Here is a 13,187-nt window from a genome sequence, read left to right as displayed (position 1 = left end):
TCTGCCCTGTTAGAACATAGAGAAAAGGTGGCAAGTCAGAAAGACTTCACCAGGAACTGGCTGGCACCTTCATCTTGGACTTCCCAGCCTCCAGAACTGTGAGAAACAAATGTCTGTTGTTAAGTCACCCCATCTATGGTATTTTGTTACAGTAGCTCGAGAAGACTACAACAGAGTTAACCAGACTTGCAAAGGGAGCCCAGCCAGTGTAGAGACAGAGAAAATTATTAATGCTAAAGAACAGACCCCTGAAATGATCATAGAAAATAGCAGCCAAGCGAGCTAACAGTGCAGGGAAGGCCACCATCACCCACACTTCCAGAAGGGAAGCACAGGCCCAGGGAGGCAGACCTGCTGTGACCACCCACTAGCAGTAGGCCGCACGAGGACCAGAGCCCAGGCCTTCTGGCTGCCAGCCCCAAGCCCTTCCGGCATCACTGCTATCTCCCTCTGGGGTCCTGGATACCTGCTGTGGCCCAGATGGAAACGAACTGCCAACATGAAACGGCTTCAAACATATTTATTACTATTTTTAGCCTCTAAAGCTCACTACTAGCCCTGCCACACGTGCTGGTGTAACACGACAAAGGGCCTGGGTTCCCGCCTCTGGCCAGGCTGAGCACCGCTGTCTGGAGGCACCAGTCTCAGGTGAGGCAGCTTTCTGAAGGGTCCCAGGTGCAGTATCTCAGGACACCAGGGTCGGGGGGTGGTGTGAGGAACACCTGTGGGCACAAGTCGAGCCATGCCGGGGGTGGGCAGCCACCTTGTAATGGCTCCACACCCTGACTCTCATTTGGGAGCCCCAGAGAACACTTTAGGAAGGTTAAGACGTGATCAAGGCATCCGTGAGACCATGACAGGGACGTGCTGGGTTTCTGTGGCTCGATGGCTTGGATGAGAGCTTCATTTTTCAATCACACAGCTGCAACGCAGAAAGGCATCAGGAGGCCTGGCCTGGTATTTGGAACTGAAGAGGTAGCCCGATTGCAGGCTACAGCTGTATCAAGTGCCCTTTGGTTTCCAGGTGGCTGTCGTAGTGACTAAGGAGTCCTTCAGCGTTTTCTCATTAACACCCTGGACGGCACTTCATATTTTTCAAAGCCCTTTCAATGTACCTGCAGCTTTTCTTCTGGGCACTCTAGCTCACACCCTGTCCCGCTCACCGGCGCTGGTTTAGACCTGTCAAGTTCTTGAGCTGATAAAGGGAAGAAAAGGGAATGATGAGGCCTTGCCCTGTCCCTAGGACTCCAATGGGAAAGACTGGGATTTTCAAGGTGGCAGGCACAGCTAAGACCCACAGATCTGACATGCCAGGGGCCTGGGAGTCAGCCATGCTTTTTAATGGCAGCAAAAAAAGAGGTGGGGAATTCAGGATCAGAGACTGGGGCTGAACCACTATCAGTCTTATTAGTAGCTTTCCGGTTTAAGGCTTTTGGGATCCTCGACACATGTTGTAAGGATCACAGGGCAGGAGTGGAATGAGAGGAGGGCATGTATGAGCGGGGCAGTACTCACCGTCACTGCTGCACCCATGAGTCCCTGCACCAGTGCCTCTCCAGTGGACTTTACCTAGAAGGAGTCAAGGTCAGGTTCTCTTAAGCCCCCAACACAAGCTCAAAGGTGAAACAGGCAGGACAAATTGGGAGGGGGGGCGGCTCAGGAGGACCCCGTGGACTGGAGGAAGAGCCTATGGACACAACCACAAATGACCCAAGTGTGGCTCTTAGGGAAGGGCTGGTATGTGGAAGAGCCAGCCAGACTCCCTGGGCAGGCCCTCAGGACTGTCCTCTGAGGCCAAAGGGGAGCAAGAAGACAGGAGACCAGCTGTGGCTTGAGGAGGGTGGTGTGTCTAATGAGGCAGCTTCCCAAAGGGCTAGCCCCAACTACCTTCTTGGCAGTGTGGCCCATGTTCATTGCGTCATTAATCCGGTTTTCCAGGAAGCGCCAAGTGTCCTCAAAGTCTGGAGAGGAGTCCTGCATCATCACCAGCTCTGTCGTGTTGTAGATGCCAGCCAGCACAGCTCGGCGGGTATACCAGTTAAACTGCAAAGAAACCCACCCAGGAAGGTGGGTCACCACTACTGCTGTGGACTGGGGGAAGTCTGGGGTGGTTCCTACCCAAAGCCACGGGCACACATGGGCTCCCTCCTGATCTCTTCTTTCCTCCAAAGATACATTTGCCCCCTCTGGATAACAGTACTGTTCTCAAACTTGGCTGCACGTCAAAATTACCTGGGAGATTAAAATGCAAGCTCCTGGGTCCAACCTCTTAGAGCTTAGAGTCAGGGGATCTGAAGAAAGTGCAAGGAATCTGGATGTCTGATAAGCATCCCAAGTGATTTTGTTACATCCAGTCCATTTTGAAACTGTTGGTGAAAAGACCAAGTCTTAGGCCACCTAAATTCCAGAGAGGCTCTATGGTCAGCCAGTTACGAGCACACTGTGGTGTGTTCATCAGTCATGTGAGGGTGGAGACAGGACCATGGACAGATCAGAACACCTGGGCCGAGCTGAGGGTTCCGGTCCCTCGGCCACTCGGGCTGGCCCAGCAAACTGCTCTTCGGAGCACTAGCTCAGCTGCTTCGTGTTTTATTCCTTTAATTTCTCAGCTTTCTAATTTCATTTTGTCACCAGCTCTGTTGGTGACTGTACTCCCACACGGGGGAAGCTTATTGAAGTCCTTTGTTAGAACTGTGTCAGGAGCATCTCTTTGCCTCCCCAGCCTGGATTCCACAAAGCACCATCACAAATTAATTTCTTTTATGAAGGTATACTTTTTATTTTTTAATTTCCTACCAGAAATATGATAGCATTAACAAGTCAGATTCTTTCCTGGTGCCTGTTTAAAGGCTTATTGATCTCTTAGCAAAGCAGGCCAAAGTGGGCTGGGGGGGAGGGAGTTCCTTTTCAAAGCAACTGGTGGCTCCATGGCATTCTTCTTTTTTTTTTTTTAAAGCAGGCTCCATGCCCAGCATGGAGCTTGAACTCATGACCCTGAGATCAAGACCCAAGGTGAAATCAAGAGTCAGACACGTAACCAACTGAGCTATCCAGGGGCCCCCTTTTTTTAAATCAGTCTCATGAATACCACACACTGAAAAAGCCCACTGCAGAATCTGAATCTTAGGAAACTGAGGAGAAAAATGCTTATAAAATGGCAGCCCAGTCACCACTAGAGGTCAGAGGGAACAACTGCTTATTTGTGGCTAGGGTGCTGGCCCTCGAGTGAGGACCTGGCTCCCACTGTGGCTTGTTGAGGGACCTTCCCCACCCCTAGCCTCTCCTTCCCATGACAGGAATGGCACTGCAGGCCCCCTGAAGGGATCTGTGATCAAAGAACTTTCACAACCTTCCCGAAGAAATGCCTAACCCACGCCTTTTCCGGTATCCTGTGGGTATGCAGAAAGCACTCACGTCAGTGGACTGGTCCCCAGCGTAGTGCCACATGTCATCCACCATACTGGCGATCAGGCTGAGGCTGGATGGGATGTTGTGAGGGAGCATGAGGATGCTGAGGGCCTGAGGACAGAAGGACGGAGAAATAGGTACCACACACAGAAATAACAGCGCACGGGTGGGATGGCGACTCACCCCTCCGTGGAGGTGTGTAAAAGGGCCTGCCCAACTCTCCTGCTGAGACCCACCATCTCCACCTGGCTGGGGTGAGCTCCTGGCAGCTGACAATGCCGGCTACAGCTGATGGGAGCCGGGGGCAGATCCTACCCTCAGCTGGCTCACTCAGCTTCTCCATCCCCAGCATGTGGACTTGGGAAGGCGGGCACCCAGAGGGTCTAGCTGTCTTTCTAACAGCACTGAGAGCAAGGACGGGGGAGTGCATCCTTCCCCGTTCTGTAACACGGAGGAAGAGGCAGAGATGGGAAGAAGGTTGGGGGTGGTTTCTAAGTCCAAATCCCAGGCCATTCCCAGGGCCCAGCAGCATTCCTGCCCTCGATGCCCCATTGCAGCCTCCCTGGTGTTTTACTTAACTCAAGTTGGTTTCTGGTACCTGAAACCAAAAATCCTTCAACCCATACAAGCAATGGCACCACCCAGAGCTTTTCCTTAGCAGACATAACTCCTGAGAGGATAAGGTCTTGTCACTTTGCCAACTCAAAAATCCACTGGCTGTGGCCTGGGGGAGCTGGTCAGAGGCCCTGAATTGGCTGGAAAGCTTTCTCTTATTGAAGGAGCCCAGAAGAAAAACGTGCTGAATCAGAAGGCAGTTGGGGCCCAATACACGCAGTTCCACTGCTTTAACTGCAAGGTGGAATGAGTCCAGGCCAGAGGTCTGAAGATTAAGTGTGGCAGGCACAGGCAGGGGACAGGGGACGGGACTTCGCTCGCTGTACTCCCTCCACACGCAGCCTGGGCTCAGGCCCAGGTGTTCCAATGCCCGTCCCCTGACTGACAGTACACGCTCAGTGGTATCCCAGTGGCTGGGGGACATGTGATGGTCTTGGCTGTCCTCTCACTCCTGATGTGCTTGGACTCCACTTTCTTAACTAAGAGAATAGCCCACATGGTGACATGCTTGGAAACCGGAAAAAGGAAGCTTCCAAAAAGGGGATAAAAAGCCCTTGGAACGAATACTCCGATTCTCAAGCACCACGTGGACAACTGGCAAAGCCACCCCACTCCTCAGACATCTACAACACCTCAGGCCTGTTACTGGCGACGGCCAAGAAACTCCTCTCGTTTTCTAATCTCCGTCACGGATTCCTCCTCACTGAAGACCTGGTGGCACACTTGGGCCACCGGGACTCAACACGAATGTGACCTAGTTCCCCGGGCCACTCGCCTTTCTAGGAACTGAGACCCAGGTGGCTCTGTTCCTCCCACTGCCATGCCCCAGTTTATGCTCCCGAGCTCTACCGAGTGCACTAAGAATCCCAGAATCCCCGGGTCTGTGCAGATTAACGAGCTAACTTCTGCAGAATGTGCAAGGTCCTCTGATGGCTAGGCGCTGAGAACTAAGACCATGAATACTATATTGTTGCCCTGGGGCCTAGATATGGACTCTGTACCCGGGGCCAGTGCTCAATGTACGGGATCAGCATTCTCAGTCTGGTTTCCACTGCGTCCCTCAGGAACTGGTCTGTCTTCCTCTTCCTGGAAGATGGAAAAGAAAACAGTGTGTCTCCAGGTCAAAGGCATGGCCTCGGTGCTACACCGCTTACTCGGCTCTAGGGAACGGGGCGGGGGGTGTGCCACCAGCTCCTGATGCTGGCCCGTCACAGACAGGCAGCTGTGTTCCAGGCCCATCCAAGTGGCAGGGCTGCTCCATGCTCCTCTCTTTTGGCTCTGCTCGGATCGGCCTCCTGGGGCACTTGGTGGGGCCTGACCCCCCTTACCCCGATCCTTAGCTGCCACCCTGAGCAATAATGCCACAGGACTTACTCTGCCTGGCCCAGTTGTACCAGCTTCTGCTCCTCTTCCAGCACGTGAGTGAGCTGAGCGTTGCACTGGGTCACAAAATGCAGTATCAGCTCACTGCCATCATCCTCAAACATGCCGGCTGCTGCACTGGACAGACCCAGAGACTACAAAAGGAGAGAGGAAAACGGGGCGTGGTACACAGCTGTAGTGGACCTGTACTGCCTGCTCCTCACTAGGGCCTGCTTTTCTAGTAGCAGCAGATTGATTCTTTATGGCCTAACCCTACTCTGCATTCCTGGTCCCTATGGTTTGGGTGAAGCTGACCGCCAGTCCCTCCACACTCCATCAAGCCCCCTGGTGTACTGTAAAGCATGAGGCCCAGGCTTGGATAACTGGAGTTCACAGTGACTAGCTCAGGGACCTGCCCAGGGCCCAATCCAGGCCCTAAGAGGCCGCCTCTGGGCTTCTGCTGGTACTGATGGGAAGGAAGTGCTCCCTTTTCACTGGCGCTGCTGAACCGTTTTTAGTCCTGCATGGGAAGCCCCTGCTGAGAATGAAGCTCACAGAGAGGAAAGCAAAGCAGACAGGATGAAGAGACGATCCCCAACAGCACAATCTAAGAACACTGTGCCAGAGGTACTTCCAGACTTTTGTTATTAAATGAGCCCAAACACTCCCTTTCCTGCTTGAGCCAGTTAGAATTGAGCGCTGACACTCGTAACCCAAAGTCCTAATATAAAAAAGAGGGCTGGGAAGAGCACTCAGCTCTTTGTCACCAATTCACTTAACCTAAATCTCCTGGAAATTAGGCCTCTCAGTTATAAAAAAAAAACAAAACCAAAGAACATTTTTCTTAATGAGTTGTTAAGAAGTTAACAAAGCCACGAAGATGCTCGGCTATTCCTGATATATAGCAACCACTGAGCATCTACTAGAGGCAGAACCCTGACAGCACCAAGGACAGAGGGCAGAGAAGGAACAAAAAAATGATTAACCCTAATCCCCAGTGCTGGGAGCGGAGACAGTCCCTCTGTTTACACAGCCTTTCCAGAGGGCAGTTTGGCAGGCTTCACAACAGCCGTGCGGCGGCATCAATACTGACGGGGACTGGATGCTCACGGTGTCAGGCACTCGGCTAAGCACACGACACACACGATCTCACTGCAGCCTCCCAGCAACTCCAGCTGCCGGGTGTTATCCTCACCCACATTTTACAGACAAGGAAACTGAGGCTCAGAGCTCTTCACCAACAGGCTATACCACTTCTACTATGTGTCTAACAAGACCCTCAAAAATACACTTGGGCGCCTGGCTGGCTCAGTGGGTAGAACATGCGACTCTTGATCCTGGGGTGGTGGATTCAAGCTCCCCGCTGGGTGGAGAGATTACTTAAACAAATATCTAAATATATATACGCACACACGTATATCCACATACACTCTCTGGACTACGTAGTGAGTGTCTCAGCCCCAAGGCTGCCCTCAGCTTCGTGACGCAGGGGCTGTAGCCCCACCAGCCCGGCGGCTCCAGGTTAGGCTCTGCAGATCGACTGGGTGGTGGGTGGTCGGAGGGAGACTGCGAGGCTGGAGGGGGAGGAAGGGACTTGCCCCTTCCTGTCGCCTTCCCGTCCGCTAGCGGCTCCTGTGGGCATCTCCCCCGCCGCACTTCCTCACCACCTTCTTCAGCGTGGCCCCCGCGGGATCTGGGGTTCCAGCCAACCACCACCCACCCCTGCCCCCAGAGACCCTCTCTCCAAGCTCAGAGACAGCAGTGCCAGCGGAGTAGGCTTGAGTTCTGCCTCCACAGGGGCTCTCCTTCAAGCTTCTCGTTTTAACAATTCCACTTTTTCCCTCTGTCCCCTTAGCCCTGGAGATGGGAGCCACTTCCTGCAGCGGCAGCCTCCATAACACCCTAAAGGGTTCTTCTTATGCTGCCAGTGGCCCAGTTATCAACTTTCCACCTAGCTCACCATTCTTTGTATTAAATTCTCTCTACCTGAATAACTGGCATAGTCTCTGTCGCCTGACGAATACGCGCCCCGAAGTAGCAACTCCACTTCTCCAAATGCACTTAAATGTGTTGTACAAATAGGTTTAGAACACTAAAAAATTGGGAACAACCCAAACGTTTATCAGTTGAGGTGAAGTAAACACAATGGCTACTATGCAGCCCTATAAATGAAGAGATACAGAGTGGAAAAGACCAGTTACCCAGAGAATAATTCAGTGTTTTTCCACACAGTCCTGGTACATTGCTGTCCTCTACTTGTTCCACCGCTTCCTGGAATGGTTCCTTCGAACGTTCTTTGCCACACTCAACTCTTTGTCTCCTCCGACCCTTCCCTAACTTCAGGTTCACGAGACAACCACTCCTACTTCACAGAGAACAGAAGCTGTCCCCCTGGAACTCCCTCAATATTCTAGAAACTAAACCTGCAGCTGTCTTCTCCAACCTCACCCCTAGTACACCTACGACAGTCCTCCCACTTATTTTCCCCATCTCCTAGTTCTTGCCTTCACGGGACTTTGCACTTTTGATTTTGCCACTTTCTCTTGTACCTTTACCTCACCCTCGTTTCTGGGTTCTTCTGGCCGATGTTCAAACATGCTCATCCTTCCACCTCATTCTCCCTGCAAGCTTGGGATGGGAGAAGTGAATCCAGAGTTCCTTTGCTCTCTGTTCTCACAGAGCTCTCGCAGGTCAGTATCTGGCTCTGCTTGACAATTCTGTATGCCACGGCCTCAGGACGAGCCTGCGGCTTAATCTAAAGCAGCCATCTGTTCCTGGGCAGGAGGAATGTACTGAGAAAAATCAGGTGTCTCCCTAATGGTCTCCTCAATGGTGCTCTTTTTTTTTTGGTACAAAATGGTCGTTTTATTAAAGCATGGGGACAGGGCCCATGGGCAGGAAGAGCTGCCGACCAATGGTGCCTTCTTGGAGTTTTCAAACATCAGATTTCATCAGTTCTAAGATGCACCTATTTTATCATTTTTTTTTTAAGATTTTTATTTGGAAGTGATCTCAACACCCAACGTGGGGCTCAAACTCACAACCCCAAGATCAAGAGTCACATGTTCTGCCAACTGAGCCAGCCAGGTGCCCTATTTTTTTTTTTTAAGATTTATTTATTTGAGGGGGAGGCAGAGGGAGGGGCAAAGGGAGAGGAAGAGAATCTCAAGCAGACTCCTGGCTCAGTGGGGAGCCCAACTCAGGGCTCAATCTCACGACCCTCATCATGACCTGACCCGAAACCAACAGTCGGGTGCTTAACCGACTGAGCCACCCAGGTGCCCCCCATTTTTTCAATTTAAACAGTGTGAATTATGCAATTGACTGCATGTCCTAATTTAATAGGTAACTCTTTTCTTTTTTAGTGATGCATAACATAATGGTGCTTCTTACAACCACTGCCATCTTCGAGTCAATGAAATGTGGTAGTTGTGATCATCAGCAATGCTTGCCTAATGGGGTGCCTTTAGAACCTAGCTCGCAAGAACCAACTCCATGGTATGATCTTTCTATACTAAAAAATAAAGCCATCTCACCCTACTGGGGAAAAAACAACCTCCCCCCCAACCTGCCGCCATGGAAAATCCTGTAGCAGTGAGGGGCTCGAAGCTGGGGTGTCTGCTCTGGCTAATCCCGGTCAGGCTGCCCCGCCCCCGCCCCGTCCCATACACACCTGGGCTCCTTCTGCAATGGCCTCTGCTGTCCACCCGTGGGCAGGCACGAAGCCCAGCGCTGCCGTCAGAATGCGGTGCTGCAGCTGCTCCTCACTCTCGTGGTCCTCCTCCTCCTCACCGCCCTGATCTGTGTACCTGAGACCCACATGGAACAGAGACGTGGCGACGGAGCCCAGCACACCGCTCACTGCTGCTGCCTGACCGGCCAAAGGTGCCTGACCAGAACCCAGAGGCTCGGTGCCTCCGGCCAGCACACTCTGGGAAGACATTTACTTTTGTGCCAGTATCGCTAGTTCCACACCGACGGGGCAAAAATGATGTCATCTTTCTCCTCTCATACAGTCACTGAGAGAAGGGATCCAGTGAGCGAGGAGGCCATGACATGGGAAGGCAAATGCTCCCACAGCACTCTGGATCTCTCCGTTTATAGCCCTTAGCACACTGTTCCTTTATCTGTATTTGTACCAAATGGTAACTCCAGGGCCTGGCACAAAGTAGATCCTAAAAACGTATTTGCTGAATTGAAAAGTATTTTAATCAGGACACCAGAAAAATGACAGGAACACCCTAATTTCAGAGCTAGAGGAACTTCTCAGTGGCAGGATTAAGGAAAAAAAACATATAATGGAAATGTAAACTATTATCCCCTTCTTAGACAGCAATTTGGCCCCACATACGTAACAAAATGCTAAATGTGCACATCCTTTGATTCAGTGCTCTCAATGCTGAGAGATAATCCCATTATTTTTTTTTTAACCAGTGAAGGAAATCTAAATATTCATCAATAAAAGATAGGTTAAATAAATTTTAATACTGACAAATTTTAGGGGCACCTGGGTGGCTCAGTCGTTAAGCAGCTGCCTTCGGCTCAGGTCATGATCCCAGGGTCCTGGGATCGAGCCCCACATCGGGCTCCCTGCTCCGCGGGAGGCCTGCTTCTCTCTCTCCCACTCCCCCTGCTTGTGTTCCTGCTCTCGCTATCTCTCTCTGTCAAATAAAATTAAAAAAAAAAAATACTGCCAAATTTTAATACTGCCATTCTGCTGGAATATTATGCAACCATTACAATCATACAGACTGTGAAAACATTAAAAATGTATTGTTGAGTGAAAAAGTAGGTTCTGGAATGTCATGTATAGTGTAATTATTATATATAGATTTATACATGGAATATACTTAGAAAAACATCTAAAAGGATAGTCACAAAATGTTGCAGTTATTTCTGGGTTTGTGATTCCTGGTCATTTTTGTTTTATTTTTCTGAACTTCTTTGTATTGTTTAGATATTTTAGAATGAACAGGCACAATTTTCAAAAAAACCCATAGATTCGTTTCACGGATAGCCTTGAAAATGACAGAAGGTGAAAAGGGGGATAAAAAGAAGAGAGGAAGGAGAGAAAGGACAGACATACCCAAGCATGCAAAACGGCCAGAAACAGATGAATGGGAGTTCTGGGGCATACCTGGGGGGTGAACGAGAAGATTCTGGATTGGGTTCTTCTGCCTCATGTGTCTCAGAATGTTGCTGAGAAAAAGATGGGGGACGTTGTTGCTTCTGCTCATCTGAAGACTTTAGCTGCATGGCTGAAGCATGGAAGGCACGTGACACCACGGCTGATTGGCAACGGGACACTGAAACAAAAACTGGTCTGGTCAGTCAGGGACACTTACCAGAGAAGACTCTTTGAAACCCAGAATGGTGTGAGGGATGGGGGTAGGAAAAGCAGGGCTGAGTCTCCTCCAGAGCCACTTATCCAACTGTTGAGTCCCAGACAAAAATCTGGGGTAAGTTGGCAACCTTGTGATATGATGTGGTGGCAAAAGCATGAGCCAGGTAACAGAAGACCTGGTTTCTAGGCCTGCTGCTATCGTTTGTTAACTGTGTTAATGGACAAACCACTTCACCGCAATGAGCATAATTTTTAAATATGCAAATTAAGAGTAACAATCTGTTTGCTCAATGGGAGTGTTGTGAAGCCCAATCAAAAAGTGAAAGTGACCTGAAAATGTTACATATTTATATCATAGCAAGAGCACTGGACTAGAAATTAGAAGGTCCAAGTACTGACTCCATAGTGTTTATACGTAGTGTCTTCAGATGGATCATGCAGGGCTCGAACTCACAGCCCTGAGATCAAGACCTGGGCTGAGGGCACCTGGGTGGCTCAGTTGGTTAAGTGTCTGCCTTCGGCTCAGGTCATGATCCCAGGGTCCTGGGACTGAGTGCCACATTGGACTCTCTGCTCAGCGGGGAGTCTGCTTCTCCCTCTCACTCTCCCTCTGTGTTCTCCCTCTCTCTTTCTAAAATAAATAAATAAAACCTTAAGAAAAAAAAAAAGAAGACCTGAGCTGAGATCGAGTTGGATGCTTAACCGACTGAGCCACCCAGGTGCCCGTTATAAAAAAATTCATACAAGTTGAAAGAACTATGGCATGAACACCTGTTTATCTACCACCTAGGTTCTACAGATCTATCACACTCTTCATTCATCAGTCCAGCTTATTTTTTTTTAATCCAGCTTATTTTTGATGCATTTGTTGCAGTCCTCAGTATTCTTCCCCTCTATACATTCTGGCATGCATACCATTAATTCAATATTTATTTACTGTTCTTTCATTGAGGTGACAGTTATATACAATGAAATGCACAAATCTTAACTGTGCCAATTGTGAGATTTGATAAAGGTATACACTTGCATAATCTGAACTTCTATCTAGAGAATATTATCACACCACAAAGTTCCCTCATGCTCTTTCCCAATCACTCCCTACTTACACTGTTCTGAAATTTTCACCCTAGTTTAACCTGTCCTAGAATTTCATCTAAATAGAATCATACAGTATATCCTTTTTGTGTAAAACTTTTTTTGCACAGTCTTTTTTAGACGGATTAGTTTTGTGGAAATTGTCTTTTATTGCTGAGTAATATGCCATTAAGAAACACTACTCTGTTGAACACCTGGGTTGTTTCAGCCTTGTCTATCATGAATAAAGTTGCTATAAATATACTTCTGCAGAACTTTTGGTGGACATATGCTTTCATTTCTCTTGGGTAAATACCTACGTGGCTTCGCTGGGTCATAGGCATTACTTTAAGTAAACATATGTAGTTTGGAGTTTTGTATAAAAACAACAAAAGGACACTCTTTTTTTTAATCTATGGACTAACTCAGGGAACAATGATCTTAAAAGAAATGCAGAACAGTATGTGTAAAAATATCAATATTTTACTATTTGTAAAAAAAAAAAAAAAAGGGAATACTCATAAAACCTTGAAAAGGAGGGAGAGGTCCCAAAGCACAACTGTGGAACCACTAAGGATTGCAAAAGATTTCTGATGAAATACAGGAAATTATTTCATTAATTATATATTTATGTTAATGCGTCAATGTGTTCCTTCTATTTATGGATGGTGACACTGGTTTTTCCATTTACAGTAGCAACATAAAGTAACCTCTTCTAAAGTAGACATCTATAGTTTTAAGAACTCGGATGTACAAACGAAGATACAGACTCTGTGTGGGAATAATCAAAGAATTACTGAAGTGGTGAGGGAATAACCGATTTAGGAAACAATGGACTAGGAGCTCTCTGCAGCTGTTTCCAACTCCGTCCCCCGAGCGGCCCTGCCCAGGGACTTGGCAACAGAGTTATTAAAAGACTGGGTCCGGGTCTACCAGTCTGCAACTGCCCAGCTGTGTGACCTTGGGCACACACAGCCCTCTCTGAGGCCTTGTTAACTTCGCTAAATGGGAGTGACAGGCCCTGCTCCGCTACTCTTTGCCCCTCAGAGCTCGAGAATGGGGGCGGAATTAGCCGGGCGGCCCCCTCGAGTCCATGACGCCGGCGGCTCCGCGCCGATGCCCTTCACATCACCTTGCTCGCGGGCCGCCACGACGACCGGAATCTTCCGCCCCGCACCCAGCCCAGTCGGCTTCGTGCCCACTCCCTCCTCCTCCCCGCTCCCCGGCTCGGCTGCCCCCTCACCGGGCAGGCACCGTAGGTGCAGGAGCCTCCAGCCCGCCCGGCCAAGCGCGCCGGACATCGCCGCTGCCGCCATCTTGGAAGCGGGCACGCCTACGACTGTGACGCGACGGGCGGGGCTCGGCAAGGCCACTTCCTCCCTGC

General features: G+C 49.7%; 1 protein-coding gene across 1 annotated transcript; it reads right to left on the bottom strand.

The window, feature by feature from the left end:
• Positions 1-509: 509 nt before the first annotated feature.
• COQ9 (coenzyme Q9) lies at positions 510-13,152 on the bottom strand. Its single transcript, XM_021704420.1, has 9 exons — positions 13,047-13,152; positions 10,523-10,691; positions 9,059-9,194; positions 5,398-5,540; positions 5,025-5,109; positions 3,415-3,519; positions 1,888-2,043; positions 1,516-1,569; positions 510-1,195 (listed from the first exon to the last, which is right to left on the bottom strand). The coding sequence occupies exons 1-9, from the start codon at positions 13,117-13,119 to the stop codon at positions 1,160-1,162; spliced, it is 957 nt and encodes a 318-aa protein (XP_021560095.1). The 5' UTR covers positions 13,120-13,152; the 3' UTR covers positions 510-1,159.
• Positions 13,153-13,187: the final 35 nt, after the last annotated feature.

This window comes from Neomonachus schauinslandi, chromosome 16, assembly GCF_002201575.2.
Source record: "Neomonachus schauinslandi chromosome 16, ASM220157v2, whole genome shotgun sequence".
Lineage (NCBI taxonomy): Eukaryota > Metazoa > Chordata > Mammalia > Carnivora > Phocidae > Neomonachus > Neomonachus schauinslandi.
Note: the sequence above shows the minus strand (reverse complement) of the source record. Positions and strands in the feature narration are given on the sequence as shown.

Excerpts from the sequence above, each read along its gene's own strand:
- COQ9 (XM_021704420.1), bottom strand. The coding sequence starts at position 13,119 with ATGGCGGCAGCGGCGATGTCCGGCGCGCTTGGCCGGGCGGGCTGGAGG. Across the intron at positions 10,692-13,046 it reads GCACCTACGGTGCCTGCCCG|TGTCCCGTTGCCAATCAGCC; the intron begins GTGAGGGGGCAG and ends TTTTTGTTTCAG. Across the intron at positions 2,044-3,414 it reads CTGGGGACCAGTCCACTGAC|TTTAACTGGTATACCCGCCG; the intron begins GTGAGTGCTTTC and ends GTTTCTTTGCAG.